The sequence below is a fragment of the Meles meles genome, chromosome 8, assembly GCF_922984935.1.
Source record: "Meles meles chromosome 8, mMelMel3.1 paternal haplotype, whole genome shotgun sequence".
Taxonomy (NCBI): domain Eukaryota; kingdom Metazoa; phylum Chordata; class Mammalia; order Carnivora; family Mustelidae; genus Meles; species Meles meles.
This window is the reverse complement of record NC_060073.1, coordinates 18,687,344-18,706,026: the sequence shown is the minus strand read 5'-3', so window position 1 is coordinate 18,706,026 and position 18,683 is coordinate 18,687,344. Positions and strand designations below refer to the sequence as shown.

The window sequence follows — 18,683 nt, the reverse complement described above, 5'->3', positions numbered from 1 at the left end:
TTTCTTCTTAAAGATTTTACTCATTTATTTGTCAGAGAGAGAGAGAGAGAGAGAGCACAGCAGGGGGAGCAGCAGGCAGAGGGAGAATCAGGCTTCCCACTAAGCAGGGAGCCTGATGTAGGAATGGACCCCAGGGCCCTGGGATCATGACCTGAACTGAAGGCAGATGCTTAACCAACTGAGCCACTCAGGCACCCCCCCAACAGTTTTTCAAAGTGGTTGTAACCAATTTATACTCCATTACAGGTGATTTGGATACATTTAATGCCTTGATAATTTTCTTTCCTTCTTTTTTTGGGGATGATTTTATTTACTCATTTATTTGGGAGAGAGCAGGAGCAGAGGGGAGAAGGAGAAGGAGAGGGAGAAGCAGATTTCCAGCTTAGCAGGGAGCCTGATGTGGGACTCGATCCCAGGACCCTGGGATCATGACCTGAGGCAAAGGCAGACACTCAACCTACTGAGCCACCCATGTGCCCAATAATTTTCATGGTTTCATATTATCTTGAGTTGACATTTTAATTCAAGGTACACTTACTTAGATTTTAAAATAGCATTCCTGAGAAGTCCAGCTGTTATCAGCTGATTCTTGTCAGTTCTGATTATAGACTGTTACTGTTTTTACCTTGCAATATGGCTGATGAAGAGCCTGTATCGAAGGGAGAAGTATCAGCCCTATATTGTCCTCATTTGCTTGTACTTTCTTTCTTTCTTTTTTTTTTAAAAGATTTTATTTATTTATTTGACAGAGAGAGATCACAAGTAGACAGAGAAGCAGGCAGAGAGAGAGGGGGAAGCAGGCTCCCCGCTGAGCAGAGAGCCCGATGCGGGGCTTGATCCCAGGATCCTGAGATCATGACCTGAGCCGAAGGCAGAGGCTTAACCCACTGAGCCACCCAGGCGCCCCTTCAGATATCTACCTTGAGACTAAATGACAAGTGACCACGTGGTAAAGGACCACATAAGAGCACCAGAGTTGATCCTTATATTAAACATTAGCATATATATATATATTTTTTAGAGATTTTATTTATTTGACATAAGCAGGGGGAGTGGGAGAGGGAGAAGCAGGCTTCCGCTTGCTAGGCAGGGAGCCCGATGTGGGGCTCGATCCCAGGACCCTGGGATCATGACCTGAGCCGAAGGCAGCTGCTTAACTGACTGAGCCACCCAGGTGCCCCAAACATTAGCATATCTTAATTTATTTCTTCTGTGAGAGTTCTAGTATTTTCTTCCCAAGGCCAGCTTTGGAGTCCATTGGGGCAGTGATTTTTCATGTTTTTTGAATCAGTAAGTTTCTTCAGATGAAAGCTATAGAACTTCACCAAAGAAAAAATACAAGCAGCATTTTGCACACAATTTCAGGGGATTTACCAATTCCTCAAATCTAGCCAGCCTCGATTAAAAATCCTTAGAATTCGGGGTGACTGGCTGACTCAATTGGTGGAGTGTGCAACTCTTGATCTTGGGGTTGTTGAGTCTGAGACCCACAGTGAGTGTGGAGATTACTTAAAAATAAAAAAAAACCTGGGGTGCCTGGGTCGCTCAGTCAGTTAAGTGACCAAGTCTTGATTTCAGTTCAGGTCATGATCTCAGGGTCGTGAGATCGAGCCCCTTGACAGGCTCCATGCTGAGCGTGGAGCCTGCTTAAGATTCTTTCCTTCTCCGTACCCTGCTCATGTGCTTTCTCTCTCCAAAATAAATAAATAAATAAATAAAATCTTTAAAAAATCCTTTGAATTGAAAATAATTTTCTCATCAGAAGGATGTGGATGGTTATTAAGAGCTTATAAATCTATTTCAGTAAAAATTCATCTATCTTGCAGTGCTGGTTGGCTTAGTCAGTATAGCATGTAACTCTTGATCTCAGGATCATGAATTCAAGCCCCACCATGGGTGTAGAGCTCACTTTAAAAAAAAAAAATCATTTGTCTCTTTTACAGGCAAGGAACAAAATGGTTATGACTGTCTCTGTTGCATTTTTCTTTTTAGTGGGAAATTCAGGTAACAACAAATAGTTACCTAAAGCCTAAACATCAAGCATGGTTAAATGTTATGGATGATGACAGATACAGAGACTTCAATGAAATGAGGCTTGAGGCTTAACTCTCGGGGAAAAGGGGAAGAGCAGGTAGAAAGGTCTTGAGGGGAACAGAGTGTACGCCTGGCTTGCATGAGATAGTAAGCACACCCCTCTTTCTAGAACTGAATGACCAGAGAAAAAACTGACGGAAAGAAAGGTCAGGAGGGACACTGAGGTCCAAATCTTAAACTAAGGCTAAATACAGCATTCCAAGTTAATTCCTTGAGCTTTAGGCAAGACTAGTATCAATAAAGTTCCGATGACCAGGCTAACAAACTGGTATCATGATGGGAATTTCAATTAAGTTAAAAACACTTACCCATTTTATTAAAATACACATTTCTTTAATTTCTCCAGGCAAATTCGTTTCCCTTCTCTTGAAAGTTCAGGGAACAATTAAATTTTTACATTTCTTTTCTCCCCAAATATCAAAACAATGATTTCAGATACAGTTTTACAGAAATCAGTTTTACTGAAGGGTGGTTTAAGAAGGACCAAACCACATCATAATGTACCTTATCATAATACTGCATCTTGGGGGTGGACACAATCTCCCCATCCTCTGAGCGAATCAAGCGATCCAAGAACTCCTCTTTGCCCACTTCAGATGCTGCATGGCGGAAGCAATCCAGAGCCTGGAGAAATAAAAGAATACAAAATGACTTACAATGAACTGTTCTAGCTGCTTAAAAGTCACGGGTGTGGGGGACGGGGGAGGGGAGGACGGGGCGGGGGAAGGGTGGCCTGGTTTCAGTGTAAAGGAAAGCCAAAAAAGAAAAATTAAGACTTGGCTACATTTACAATGTCTGCCATTCTAAATTCTATTTGACACATTATTTAATATTTTTCTTTAACTTATCTCTTTTTAACTTAAATGCTATTAAAAAGTTAACTTTAATAAGAAAATTGATGGATAAATATACAATAGCATAGTAACATGTTAACATTTGCAGAATTTGAGTGGTGAGTATATGATTGTTTAAGTGTTTAAACTTTCTTGCATGTTTGAAAATTTACATAAACAGTATGTCAGGGAACAAATTAGAAAGGTAAACTTTGGGGCGCCTGGGTGGCCTGGTGGGTTAAGCCTCTGCCTTTGGCTCAGGTGATGGTTTCAGGGTCCTGGGATCAAGCCCCGTATCAGGCTCTCTGATCAGCAGGAAGCCCCGCCTCCCTCTCTGCCTACTTGTGATCTCTGGCTAATAAATAAAATCTTGAAACAAAAAAAAAGAAAGGTAAACTTCCATAATGAGGGTGAGAAAGCAGCATAAAATTAAAAAAGTATATGATGGGGGCGCCTGGGTGGCTCAGTGGATTAAGCCGCTGCCTTCGGCTCAGGTCATGATCTCAGGGTCCTGGGATCGAGCCCCACATCGGGCTCTCTGCTCCGCAGGGAGCCTGCTTCCTCCTCTCTCTCTGCCTGCCTCTCTGTCTACTTGTGATCTCTCTGTCAAATAAATAAATAAAATCTTAAAAAAAAAAAAAAAGTATATGATGAAAACATGTAACTGAGTAATATAAAAACACCAACACAGAGGCAAAAGGGTTTTAATGTTTCTTCTTCATGTTTTCCCATGTTCTAACTAATTTGCAAAGCACATGAAAGTTGAACAATCCCCATATGGCTCTTGCTGGTACTAATCATCTTTATTCTTATCTAGAGGATTCCACGCCTCCCATCCCTCTAACCTAGTTAAATGGAGACTGTGTCCTCTTTGCACTGAAGTTGGTTCATCATTCAAATGCAATTTACCTTCTGTCCCTCTCCTGTAACCAGGTAGCACCGTCCCAGCATAAATCGACAGGAACCAACATTGACTTGACACCAGGGACGTAGCAGTTGAATATAATCCTTAAAGGCATAAAAGGTGCTTTCTGATTAGAAAATAAATATAAGTAGATAACCATTCCCAAGTTCTTCAAAGAGGTAAGGACAACAGTGGTCAACACAAAAGGTGTATTTCCTGAAATCATCTGGAAATTAAAATCTAATCCTGTTAACCTACTCTTGTATTAGGTTAGACACTTAAAAAAAAAAAGCAAACAGGACTCTAATAACACCACTACATGTAAACACACATACACTTTTCCGACTTAACAGTTTTCAACTTTTGTATTTACTGTTTTAATGACTAGATTCCTTTAAAGGATTTATATGAAGACAATGGTATGTTTTAGTATAAAGAGAACCTAACAGGATTAAACAAGCAAAACAAGATACTCTAGAAAAAAAACATTAGGAATGACTGTCAAGAAAGAAGTAAAGAAAATGTCTCCGGGCATGTTTTGGTGCACTCAGGTTTAAATTATTGTGGTTCTTATTATTAGCCAATTAAAATGCAGATAACATTTACAAAGAAAAAAATTTCTGAAATCCCATTCTTTACCAGAATGATTGAACCTGATATATTCAATAGCACTCACCTGCAATTGTACATACTGACAATTTCCCATCAAACATTCCAGAAAGAGACATCCGGGATTGCTAGGCCATCTAGTCACTGGATAAGGAGATTTTTTTTACTTTTTTGGCAAACATACATATGTGTGTGTGTGTATACACACACATATTGAACATCAAAGTCCATGCAATGACTTAATTTTTATTTATTTATAAATAATGTTTAATTTTTTAAATAAACATATAATGTAATATTAGCCCCAGGGGTACAGGTCAGTGAGTTGCCAGGTTTACACATTTCACAGCACTCACCATAGTACATATCCTCCCTAAATTGACTTAATTTTTAAAAAAGAAGGTAAAGATAAGGTGGCAGAGCACATGTTCTTATATTAGACAAATATGGTTTGAAGGTTATATACTAGAAGCCTAGTCACCTAACTCAGAACTCAATTGACTATGGGCTAACCCATGTATTTCATCCCTGGGCGACCGCTTCCAACTCTGATACACTGCACATACTGGTGGCGCCACTGGATGCCCAGCATCTACCATAGTGTCTGACATACAGAGCCATTCCATAAATACTTGAGGAACATAAAATGTTTCAAAAGAGATCTAGGTTTTAAGCACCCAATCTCATTAAGAATCTTCATTATACAGGGAGAATAAGAGCCTTAGGCTATTTAGACAGAAAACACGTTTTAACTGGCTTTTATGATTTTTTTTAAAGATTCATTTATTTATAAGAGAGAGAGAGAGAGTGAGTCAGGGTAGGAGCAGGGATGAGCGAATCCTCAAGTAGACTCCCTGCTGAGGGCGGAGCCTGATGCAGGGCTTCATACCAGGACCCAGACATCATGACCTGAGGCAAAGTCAAGAGCTGGCCACTTAACCAACTTATGGAACCACCCAGAAGCCCCTAATTAGCTTTTAAATAAAAGGATACAAAAGCTGCAGTAAATAATTGGTAGTTGCAGTAATCATCTCGGGCCAGTTCAACCCAGTTTGGCTCAGAGGTGCCTTTGGTTGAGAGAAGAGATGAGATATGATATGTTTTCTTGCAACTTCTTGGAAGAATAATTCCACAATTGTCTGAGGGCTAGACACTTAAAAAGAAAAGGTTATGACAATCGTCAATTTGTGATAGTGGAGTCGATTTTCAACTAAGATGATCTACTAATTCATTTTACACTTCTAATAAATAACATTATTATTTCAAAATATAAAATGTGTAAGCAACAGTAATATAAGTAAAAGCAGTTATACAGTATGAAGTACTATACAAATGCAATAAAAAGCCATCTAAATCAACAGTACACGCATTTCTTTTTCTTTTCACTGATTTTACTACACCTAAGCGTCTCTGGGAGTATTTACTCTAAATATGGTCTCCAGATTCCAAGTTTTATATACCGAAATAATGCAAAGCAAATTCTCCAGAATGGTTCTTAAATATGAGAGACGATGCCTTTTAAACATTTATTAAGACAAGATTACAAAAGCTACCATGAACTTAGTAAATTTTAAAAATAATTTTGTTGAATTAATCACCAGAGCATTCAATATGCAATAGAAAGCAGCAATACATACATACATATGTATATATATTTTTAAGATCTTAATTTATTTGACAGAGAGAGATATAGTGATAGAGGGAACACAAGCAGGGAGAGTGGGAGAGGGAGAAGCAGGCTTCCAGACAAGCAGAGAGTCTGATGTGGGGCTTGATTCTAGGACCCTGGGTTCATGACCTGAGCCAAAGGCAGACTAACGACTGAGCCACCCAGGTGCCCCCATATATATATTTATATATGCAATACCCTTAGTTTATGCCTGATTTGGGCTGCCTGGGGTTTCATGGACTCCCTTTTGCAACCCTCAGGCCACAGCTTGCTTATGAACCTCCCCAAATGAAAGCAGCAGAAGTGGCAAAGGATCTCTTTAATGAATACCCAATAAATGCCAAATTTAAAATCAAATGCATACAGTCTAGTCCTTACCAAACTTATTTGCCATTACAGCACCAGAGTCTGTCAGTTCCAGCACTGACAAGTGTTGGAGATTGGACTCCCTGTTGAGAACAGAGAAAAAGACAGCAGTTCTACACAAATATTACTATGACTTTGTTAGTAAGTTGCACATAAAAGCTCTATGGAAAGCCTATTACCAAAGAGGATAGTTTATCTTATTGAAAGTGTAATTCTTGTAGGTAATGGATTCTCCTTTTTCTTTTGGTTATAAAGCAGCTTGGCCTACCTTTCCTAACTAGTATGTTTTTGTGTGTGGTCCAACTTGCCCTGTGACCTCATCTATTTGGCCTTCAACAGGATTTATCTTTATATTAAACACACACGCACACATAATAATGGTACACCTGACACTCATGTAACATTTTTGTGTCAACTCTACGTCAATTTTAGAAAAAGCGTTAAAAAATGGGTGGTTAGTGAAAAACACTCTAACAGTTTCTTAGAAAAAACAAATTTTAGAAATTGTGTATGTTTTCAATTTCCACTTAAGAATAAACATTTTTTCTTTTCAGAAAACCACAAATATAATAGTGTATTTCTAGTATTTTGATCCTTTTTATAAACTGCCTTCAACCTTTGGAAATTGAAGCAGCTAAACGCTTTGAATTTTATAGGCAAATCATAGAACTGCATAATGTTTACAAATTTTTTTAAGACAATGAAAAAAATAACCAAACTCGTACTTTATTTTAAAAATAACCAGAATAATGAAACTCACAGTGTGTCAACTGGAACATCAGTTGACAAGCATTGACTTCCCCACTTAATGAGATAGTAAGACAAGAGTAGAGGAGTTGTTCGGTGTAGTAGGTCTTGCTGGTCTTGAATGAGCTGACCAGCTCCCAAGATCACCTGTACATGACGGGTGGGTGGGTGAAACCATACATAGCGATTAGTGATGGTAACTCTTAAAGTTTGGGTGGAGGTAAAATTAAAAAAAAAAAAAAACACCACAGTTACAAAGGGCACAAACAAAAAGCAACATATATACCTAAAGGCCACACGCCTAAATTTTAGGGTAGCAAAAATATCTACCCAAAGATTTAACAGTACAAAAATGCTGATGATGAAAGAGAAAACGAAAGTGTAACTTTCACTGAATCCGTGGGCTCAGAATTCAAGAACAGGAACAGGGAAATTTAAGCCCTTCCTTATGTGGATAAAAATAGTTATGAGCATTACAGGAAAATTTGGAAATACCACCAAAAGCCTTAAAAATGTGCATAGGTTGTGACTAATCAATTAGAATTTTGAGAATTTATCTCAGAAATATCGTAGAAGTGTATGGTTATTTATAGGTATGAGGAAGAAACTGGCAACAACCTGGATGGCCACAAATGTGACTGGTTGAATAAAACTGTACTAGGTTAACTATTAAAAATAATTTTGTAGTAGAATACTTAATGACGTGTGAAAATACTGATTAGCTGTGTGAGGTAGAATAAAAACAATCAGATTACAAAAACACCATGTAGCATATCCTAATTCTAGAAATAAAGAAAACGTTTGAGAAAAAAGGGTCTACACCAAAATGTTATCCCAGTTGTCACTGGGTCGATTACAGATGAGTTTTAATTTTTCTTGTTTACAGACAGAGGCTTACATATAAGGGTTCTATAATGAACATCTAGTCTATATTTAGAAAAAAATCCTAATGGTTATAATTAACAAACAAACAAAAAGCCCCATAAAAACCCCTGAAGAAATGTACAACTGCAAAGACAGAAAAGAACTCACTAATGGCTGCCCTAAGTACCAGCCTTTCAGGAAAGGCCCCTGTATCTCCCTAGTGGTCCTAAACAAATCATCTTCCTAATGTCCTCCTTATTTTTACCTGAAATTCTACCATTATCAACATATTTGAGTTAATAAATTCTGATTTGAAATATATACATAGCTCTGGGAGTTCCAAAGGCCTTGAAGTTCTTTTTACATTAACATGAGTTAGTGACCTAGACTATTCCCTTGTCACACTTGGATGAAATGATCAACTGAGAGACAAGTGGAGCTTCTGCCAGAAAGGCATTCTCCAAACATGGAACATTTAGTAGTATGGGACAAGAGTTGGGTGGCCTAAGATTAGGATGAAGAGGAAGCACAGAATGGAGCTGGGAGGACCCCAAGGTGGCACAGTTGGTTGAAGAGTCTGATCAGGTCGTGATCCCAGGGTCATGACATGGAGCCCTGAGGTGGGCTCCAGGCTGGGCATGGAGCCTCCTCGAGATTCTCTCTCTCCCTCCCAGCCCCCCACCTGTGCATACGCACACTATCTTTCTCAAATAAATATATATATCCGAAAAAAGAATGTGCTTAGTCTAAATTTTGTAATGCAGAAATAGAATTCCTTTTCTTCTTCCTTTCTCCTCCACACTAAATGGTACCCTACTATCACATGCAAAGTAGTTACTAACAATACTAAAATTTGGAGAGCCACCCTGGGAAATTTCCCCACCGCTATACATACAAAGATTAATTGCAAAATAACCTGCTTCACGTATGTTCTTTTTTTTTTTTTAAAGCTTAATTATTTTTTTAAAAAGTAGGCTCCATGCTCAGCGTGGAGCGCAATGCAGGGCTTGAACTCATGACCCTGAAATCGAGACCTGAGCTGAGATCAAGAGTCTGACACTTAACCAACTGAACCAGTAAATAGGTAAATAGGTAAATAGGTACCCCTATTTACTTTTAAGTACTCTCTATACCCAACATGGGACTCAAACTCAAGTGTTGCATGCTCTTCTGACTGAGTGAGCAGGTGGCCCATGTAATGTATGTTCTTTTTAATTTTTTTTAAGATTTTACTTAATTTATTAATTTTATGTATTTATTGGACAGAGAGAGTGTGCCCACACAAGCAGGGGGAGAGGAAGGCAGAGAGAGAGGGAGAAGCAGGCTCCCGCAGAGCAGGGAGCTCAACATGGGGCTCGATCCCAGGACCCCAGGATCATGACCTGAGCTGAAGGCAGACACTTAACTGACTGGGCCACCCCAGCGTCCCTGCATGTATGTTCTTAATCTGCATTTTAGACACTCATTACAGGTCAAATATAGGTGACAGAGCAGTGAACAAAGACAAAAGTCTGCACATTCTGCTCTGTGTGAGGTTTTTTTTTTTTTTTTTAATGATTTTATTTATTTATTTGACAGAGATCACAAGTCGGCAGAGAGGCAGGCAGAGAGAGAGATGGAGAAGGAAGCAGGCTCCCCACCGAGCAGAGAGCCTGATGTGGGACTCGATCCCAGGACCCTGAGATCATGACCCGATCCGAAGGCAGAGGCTTTAACCCATTGAGCCACCCAGGCGCCCCTTTGTGAGTAGGTTTTACAAGTTTCCCTCAGGCAGTACTTACAGCATCGCCCAGCCTCATTAATAGATGCTGTAATATCAAAAGGTCTCGGCAGATGAGGAAGCGAGTACTGGCAATTTTACACACACCTCTACACACAATACACGCTGCTGTGTTGCTACCATACAGCTGGGAAAGATTCATTCGAATATTCAAAGGCTGAGCTATAATGAAGAGGGGGAAAAAAAGGAAAAGAAGTTAAAAGGAGCTAAATCGTTTTCTCTAAATCAAAGAGACACGTTTGTGGTCATTCACCTGGATTGAATCCCTTTTCCATTTCCACTTCTGTCTCATAGTCCATTTCCCGCACAAGTAACCCAATGGCCTGGATTGGGTTCTTGATCTCTTGCAGTTTACTGCAAATATCCTCCATCACATTTTCTCTGGAAGGACAATCAGAAAACTATTACTACTGAGAATACGTAACAAAGACTCTATAAATCCTATAAGCTAAGGGCTCTATGAAACAGGAAGACCAAATATGCAGTAAGGGAGTGGACATAATCACTCTGGCATACAAGATACTTTAACTTCATATAGCAAATTTTTCCTCATTCTTTTAGAAATGACAGACAAAATGCATGTGAGAAAATACTTTTATGTTTTAGAATTTTTTTTAATTTTTTTTATATGTTTTAGAATTTATAGCTCAGTTAGTAGTTAATAGAGCATAATCCATGAGTCTGCTTCCAGATCTGAATTCATGTGTTACAATTCTTGTTTAAAAGCAGAGACACCTATTCAGAATTACGGCAACTCATTTTAACTTCAAATCACTACTTTGCATGGACTTGAATGTAATTAAAAACTTGATGCTGGCACTAAAATTTGCTAAATTTCTATTAGGAAATGCACTTTACCCTAAATTCTCCTTACACATCAATAGTGATCAAATCTTCCAGAATCTGTTCTGCAGCCTTTTCTGGAGACTGTAGGTTGTAACAGCTCATTTCCATCACTGCTGACATATCCACAGTTATTGACTCTCCAATCAGCCGAAGGCATTTTATAAGACACATGACATCCCGAGCAACATCCACATCTACGAGTAAGAGAGAGTTAACATTCATGACTCAAGCCAATGAAGAGCCATCGATTAATATTATACTAAAATAAAATATTAATTATTAAACGCCAAGAATCTATCTGAGGTCTTGGAGATGCTCAGGCCTCTTCAGTTTTCCTCACAATATCTATACTGTGGTAAATTGACTAGGAAAGGTCACAGTGGCAATCGAAGTTTTTTTTGTATCCACTTGAAACAAAGCATAGGGCTCATGGAGGAAGGGACTTAAATATGGACACAGTAAGTATTATTACCATCAGATATAGCTGCCTCATCCTCTGCCAAAAGGTTCTCATCCGGCAGGAGATACAAGTGATCCACTAAGGAGGAAGGCACAAGGAAAGACAGGTACCCCTGGAAATACAAATCTTCCAATTACACTTTTTTCAATGAATGTTTACAGGTATAAAAAAATTGAGACCTGAATCTTATGACGAGGAAACACCAGACACATCCAAGCTAAGAGACACTCTATAAAACAATAGGTATGGTCGTCAAAAAATGTCAGTGTCATCAAAAGACAAAGAAAGGCTGACAAAAGCTCAAGATTAAGCTAAATAAACATGACAACCAAATATATCCAAGATCTTGGATTGGATCCTAGATAAGAGGAAAAAGTATGGACATACGTGGTAGAATCAGAATGTAACAGTACAATATCATATAAATAACGAATTACTTGATCTTTAAATTGTGATGTGGTTATGTAAGAATACACTGTTCTTACGGTACACAGTAAAATATTTAAGAATAAAAGGGCATAATGTCTATGACTAACTCTCAACTGGCTTAAGAAGAAAAATATGTATGTATAATAAAAGGAAGGAAGGCAAATGGAAGTTAACAAATCTGGGTGAAGGGTATACAAACGTTCTTTGTGCTACTCCTATAACTCTTTAAAATTTACAATCACTTCAATACATAATAAGGTAAATAAAGTAAAATGCAAGAAAATTAAAAATATTAAGGAAGACTATCTAAATATAAATGAACTATAATTCTAAAAGAAAAAAAAAATACAAAGTCCTAAAAAGTAACTACAACATTTGATAGACTGATAGTTTGAAAGATCTGCAGAACCATCTAAAAAAGAGTTCTCTATGCTTTAGCTCCTTACTTTTTTCAGTAGGCACACCATGTTTGTTTGTGGATTCAAATGCAGGGCAAGAGGGTGAGAGAGGGCTTCTTGGTACTGAAGACAACAGGCATAGAACTTGCACCAGAATTCCTGTTGTAAACTTCGAAATTCCTCCTGGGAAAATTCATATTCTGTTACACTTCCTTGGAGCTGGCAAAGAAGAAAAAGTGGGAAAAGAAAAGAGAGAGAGAGAGAAATTCTTAATAACACTGGGATCTTTCTTCCTTGAAACATAACTGTCTCATATCATCTTACTAAGTTAGATCCAATGAATATCCCTTATGCATTACACACCATTGACTACATATGTGTACATCTGTAGTCAATATACATATATATAAAGATATTTTATATATTTAATTTTCAAATTAAAAGGTTTAAACATTTATACTTCCTACTAACAAGGTCCAGTGAATAACTGAACAATTCCTCAGTATCAATCTACCTTGTACCAAGAGATTATCATTTTTTCTCTACCCAGACCTCACCTCACTTTCAACAGCTAAAGTGACTTCTTTCTTAAGTTCACTCCAGGAAAGATCTAAATTCCTCTCAGTTCCTCGGCAGAAAATCTAAAATTAAAAGAGACATTTTAGAGCATTATATACTAACCAAAACTAAATGAAAAATACATGAGTAGAAGGCACTGGGCCAATACAGTAGAAACTGAACATGCTTGAACAACCCATCTATATCTAATATTGCAAATTACTGTATATAAAATCATAGCAAGTTTGAAATAATTTTCTTTTTTTAAAAGAATTATTTCTGTAGACCAGAAAAAACAACAGAAATCTATGAATCTGTCAGAATTATAATAGGGTATATAACAGGATAAGCTGGATTACAAAAAAGCAAAAAAAAAAAAAAAATCCCCCAAACCCTGAAAGGCTATTACTACTCAGCCAGAAGGAAGATATAAAATGATGCTAAAAATACACACCCATGACTGGCACAAAAGCCAGTTAGAGTAGTGTTGTGGCTGGTTACTCTAATAGGAATGACTCCTCAAGGAGAGCATTTAATAAATGCCTTAGTGAATATATAACATTTCAGTGTGCAAGAGATAATATAAGACTTACACATGTAATTGTTAACAAGGAAGAAGTCATGGGATGAAAAGAAAAACACCTTAGGAGAAAGTGACCATGTCACCCTGAAGTTTTAGCAGAGAGAAAACAGAAACATGCAATATCCAGATATTTAAGAATGTATGTAAAAGAAAAGTCAAGGGTCTAGAAATGGTATCACCTGACAGAAAGGAACTGGGTGTATTTAATCTGGAGAAAGACAAGAGGGAAAGATTCCTAAAATATTTGACTAGTTGCTTTCTAAAAGAGAGACATGTTCTATGACGTCCCAAAAGAGAGAACCTGCCCAAAGGACAGGGACTAAATTTGATACAATACTGGAAAGAGCATTTATTTTTTATTTTTTACAGGGATAGTGAGAGAGAGAGAGAACACGAGCAGGGAGGACAGGAAGAAGCATGCTCCCCGCTTAGCAGGGAACCCCACATGGGGTTCAACCCCAGGACCCTGGGAACATGACCTGAGCCGAAAGCAGACTTAATGGACTGAGCCATCCAGGTGCCCCTGGAAAGAGGTTTTAATGACACAGCTTGGGAAAAATAACTCACACAAGACGAGTGAGAAACTGATCACTGGAGGTAGAGACAACTGGAAGTTGTTGGAAAAGCCTCAGAAGGTATTTCTTTGTGTGGAAGGTCAGGTGAGGAGATTCTGAGGGACCTTTCAATTCTCTGAGTATTATTCTATTTTTAATCCACAAAGTTAATGGCAATTTAAGTAAGCCAAAGTGATTTAAAAGTAGAGAATCCTTTTGTAAAGCATTAACTATCTCTTAAGGCATGTGACTTTGAAGATTAGATTTTTAAAGGTTTTTTTGGAATCTGAACTAAGTCAGACCTTCATTGTATTTTTTTTTCTAAAGATTTTATTTATTTATTTGACAGAGGATCACAAGTAGGCAGAGAGGCAGGCAGAGAGAGAGGGAAAGCAGGCTCCCTGCTGAGCAGAGAGCCAGATGTGGGGCTCAATCCCAGGACCCTGAGATCATGACCTGAGCCAAAGGCAGAGGCTTAATCCACTGAGTCACCCAGGCACCCCAGACCTTCATTGTATTAACAGAAAGATAGAGTACCATCAAGACTAACCAAGAAAACATTTTAAATCTCTTTCAAGTACTGAGATTACATGCAGTATATTATGATATATTTTTACAATAATGTAGGCATAGATTTCTCTTTTTACTACTAGTCACTAGGAAAGTACTCACAGCTCTATCTCCCTGTTGGGAGTCTCACTTAACGGAAAAAACATTTAAAAAATTACACTAAGAGCACTTGTACCTACAACTGCAAAAATACATTTGGTGTTTAGTGTACATAAAACAACAAAAATAGTAATTATTAATTATAAAATGATAGTGACAAAATAAGAAATAGTCTGAAATAAACATTAACTCTTTTCTTGCTGACCTGTAAAGCTTTACATAAAGCTGCTTTTATGAATCGTCCTGGTGTAAATAGATTCTGCAAATACATCTCCTGTTAGAATAGAAAACAAAAATTAATGTCATTCTAAATAGATAAAATTTGGGAAAATTTGAAGGAAGAAGTCACCACATCAGCACCAACATTTGAGTCTCCATTATATGAATATAGCCTTTCTATATTTGAGCAATACCAAGTACTAGAGCAGTTCTATCCTTTCACATTGAGAAGATTGTAGTGTCTCTGCATTAACTAGGCAGTGTTTCTTTCTTTTTGTTTTTTTAAAGATTTAATTTATTTATTTGACAGAGAGACAGAGATCACAAGTAGGCAGAGAGAGGGGGAAGGGGGAAGCAGGCTCCCCGCTGAGCAGAGAGCCTGATGTGAGGCTCGATCCCAGGACTCTGAGATCATGACCTGAGCCAAAGGCAGAGGCTTTAATCCACTGAGCCACCCAGGTGCCCCTCAGTGTGTATCTCATGGAGTACTTCATAGCATTCCACTGGAAAATGCAGCTTGTCAAATGCCAACCTTAAATGGAAAAGGCGAACCCAATTTATTGATGATACATACTGGGAAGAGAACAACTAAACTAAACTGGTTTCTACACCATCCACAAAGTGGCTCAACAGAAAAGGAACCAAGAATAGGCAACACATGTAAAAACAAACAAAAGCCTGCAATAAGTCGTCACTAGCAGGGAAATAAAGTAGAGAGGAAAAAAATGGGAAGTCTTATGCTGCCTAATTATTCGGTCCCAATTTTTTTTAAAGAGTTTATTTGACAGAGAGACAGACAGCCAGAGAGGGAACATAAGCAGGGGGAGTGGGAGAGGGAGGAGCAGGCTTCCTGCAGAACAGGGAACCCGATGTGGGGCTCGACCCCAGGATCCTGGAATCATGACCCGAGCTGAAGGCAGACGCTTAACAACTGAGCCACCCAGGCACCCCGTCCCAATTTTTAAATCACATTTGCCAGGAAGTAGTAAACCTGACTGACCTTCATTCAATTTTCCTTCCTCCTACTAGGTTCTGGGGAATGACCTAGGGCCCATAATCTTCAATTGCATTTTAACATGAAGGTATCATCGAAAGCTTTTGCTTCTACTTATCCTGATGGTATCTCTGAAAAAGAGGGAGACTGGCCTGTTTTGCTCGCTATTGTATTTCCATTTAAAGTTATTTTCTTCATAGCATATACTGGTATCAAAATTTATCTGACTTCTAGTTTATATGCATGTACCAACATGGTTGGTATAGTGGACACATAGTGTTTATGTCTGCCCAGGATCCATTTCCCTTCTTTTACTAACAAATCCCTACCTTTCCATAATCAACTGACCTCACAGCCTCCATAAAAGCAAGGTGCAGCTTGGTCAGGTTGCTCATGCTAAGTCAGATTATTCTATTCCTTCTGCTCAGAATGACTATGTCAGAAATCAGCACATGGTTCAAACCAGGTAAATGAGAGCTACTTCAGGACCAGGGACAGAGGTTCTCTCTTTCCATTGCAGTTAGTAACTTCATAGAACCCACAGGCTCAGGGAGCCTGCCTGAGAATAAACTGAACAAGGAGGAAAGCAGAGTAGAGACAAAAGAGAAATCAAGCCCTGAAAGCATTGTTCCAGACATGGCTAAAGCCAGGTAACGCTCAGCTTCTCAGCTGCACAAATCAATACATTTTCCTTTTAAGCTTAAGTCAGTTTCAGGTGGGTTTCTTTCACCTGCAGGTGAAAGAATTCAGCCTAATATAACTGATTCTTCTCAGACTAATGATCAGAGTAAATCATCCCATTACATAAGATTTTAATGTTGCTTACTCTGGGGTCTTGATCATCTCTGAGAATGATCTCTTCCTCTGGCAGAGAGTGCATAAAAACTGAATTCCACTGACCTGCAGCATTACTACAGAGAAACAAAAAAAGACCATCAGTCTACATTAAAATGATAACTAAAAGCTTATGCTGTTGATCTATTAAGAGTTTAAAAATAAATAAATAAAATTTATTTTCAGCAGTCTGGCTTTAGAGAAGTACTCTTAACAGTTTAACAAACAAATTAAAACTCTAACCACAAATCTACAAACAATAGCTATCTGCATTTACTATATATTAGACATTATGCTAAGTGCAGTTAAGGGTATTGCTCTTATAAGCCCATGGTAACTCTAAAGGAAGTATTACCCCCATTTTGCAGATGGAGAAAGTGAGGCTTAGGGCATCTCATAGCTACTCAGTTTCACAACTGGACTCAAACTCTCATCTGACACAGAGTTCTGCTTTTTACCATTTTGCTGGAATTCTATCTATAAGGAGTACTCTCATATTTTTTGAGGTGTGACTCAACTGTCTGGGGCAACTATTTCTTTAATTCTGTTCTAGAAGAGAAGGTTATGAAGAACCTCTAAAGTTCAATTAGTTTAATTTCACATTAAGCTGTATTCCAGGGAATCCTACACAGGTTATTTCATGGGTTAACAAGTGTTTTATTCAAAATTATTTTTTAATGTGTTTTTTAACTATTGAAACATTTTATGCTATTATCATGTACATTACAAGTAGTAGAGACCTAATACCTAATATTAGAGATTATCAACATATTAAATTGTGTTAAATTTTATACTCATAAAACACTAGTTTTATATACTGGAGTTCATTATTTTTGGAAAAAAAGGGTTTCCTATTTTTAAAAAGTCTCAAAAACACTATACTTGTGCAATCAATGTCTCTTCTTATGATGAGGAAACTGAGAACCCAAAGGGTCTGGAGTGTGTTTTGAAAGTTGTGGCTGTCAGAAATATTCTGCTCAGAAGCAAAGAAAACTCCCAAGTTGGAAATATTTTAGGTATGTGCCATTTCTCCAAGAAATATGGTATTTTCTTTATCTCCCTCAAACCGTAAGAACCCTTTGTTTTAAAACCAAAAGATTAAGAAATGACACAAAATGCAAAAGGAGGAATTTTGGGAAACAGTTAATAACAGGCAAATCCAGGGCTGAATCCTTTCAGTGTGAACCCTTGACTTTGGTTCTACATAAAAAGCTCTGTTTTCTAAATATGAAACTCCCTGGGGTGAGGCAGGATGACAGAGGTAAGTGATCCATACTGTTCATAGTTGATGTATTTCACAACAGTTTGGTTTTCAGCATCATGCCACAAGGCCCAGATGTCTGTAGAGGTTATGGCAAAGTCAATCAGTGTCTCCTAGGGAGAAATGTGGAGAAAAAGAGGTTAAAATAAGAAAGGACAATAGTTTAGAGTGACTTAAATTTGTATCAGTAGGAGAGGCAAAAACATAAAAACAAAAGATAGTACCACAAGTGGAATTTTATTTGCATATATCATTAAATATTCCATTTTTAGATTTCCATCCCTTTACAACATAGCTGAGTGAGTCAATACTTCTTTCCTGTACTAGTGTGACATGCAAAGGATAATCCAACCTACCTGAGAAGTGAATAGGGAGGCAATGTGATCTAGACTATAGCGGTTATTCTCAGTGCTCACCAGCTGGAAGATGCAGAACTGTTGAAACATAAATTAATCATTTATTACTTGAAATAATCAACATGCTACTTTTCTAAGAGTTATGAGCATCCAAAAAGCAATTTTTTAAAAGTGGTAAAATACACATACATTTATCATCTTACCATTTTTTAAAGATTTTATTTATTTATTTCACAGACAGAGATCACAAATAAGACAGAGATCACAGGTAGGCAGAGAGGCAGGCAGAGAGAGAGGCGGAAGCAGGCTCCCTGCTGAGTTGAGAGCCTGATGCGGGGCTTGATCCCAGGACTCTGGGATCATGACCTGAGCCGAAGGCAGAGGCTTTAACCCACTGAGCCACCCAGGCACCCAAGATTTTATTTATTTGACAGAGAGCACAAGTAGGCAGAGAGGCAGGCAGAGAGGTGGAAGCAGGCTCCCTGCTGAGCAGAGAGCCAGATGTGGGGGTTGATCCCAAGACGCTGAGATCATGATCTGAGCTGAAGACAGAGGCTTAACCCACTTGAGCCATCCAGGCACCCCACATCTTAACCATTTAAAAAAAAATTATATTTATTTATTTGACAGACAGAGATCACAAGTAGGCAGAGAGG

The 18,683-nt window shown here is 38.2% G+C and overlaps 1 protein-coding gene across 1 annotated transcript in view; it reads right to left on the bottom strand.

Annotated features, from left to right (window-relative positions):
* NUP160 (nucleoporin 160) overlaps positions 1-18,683 on the bottom strand; it is a 51,243-nt gene that overhangs the window by 15,346 nt on the left and 17,214 nt on the right. Inside the window, exons 8-23 of the mRNA XM_046017145.1 lie at positions 18,028-18,105; positions 17,687-17,784; positions 16,403-16,487; positions 14,569-14,637; positions 12,557-12,640; positions 12,048-12,218; positions 11,185-11,284; positions 10,741-10,906; positions 10,120-10,247; positions 9,868-10,028; positions 7,236-7,369; positions 6,488-6,558; positions 5,434-5,593; positions 4,508-4,577; positions 3,837-3,935; positions 2,599-2,718 (exon numbers count right to left, since the gene is read on the bottom strand). Of these exons, the coding sequence (XP_045873101.1) occupies positions 2,599-2,718; positions 3,837-3,935; positions 4,508-4,577; positions 5,434-5,593; positions 6,488-6,558; positions 7,236-7,369; positions 9,868-10,028; positions 10,120-10,247; positions 10,741-10,906; positions 11,185-11,284; positions 12,048-12,218; positions 12,557-12,640; positions 14,569-14,637; positions 16,403-16,487; positions 17,687-17,784; positions 18,028-18,105 (1,794 nt within the window). The remainder of the gene's footprint in view (positions 1-2,598; positions 2,719-3,836; positions 3,936-4,507; positions 4,578-5,433; positions 5,594-6,487; positions 6,559-7,235; positions 7,370-9,867; positions 10,029-10,119; positions 10,248-10,740; positions 10,907-11,184; positions 11,285-12,047; positions 12,219-12,556; positions 12,641-14,568; positions 14,638-16,402; positions 16,488-17,686; positions 17,785-18,027; positions 18,106-18,683) is intronic.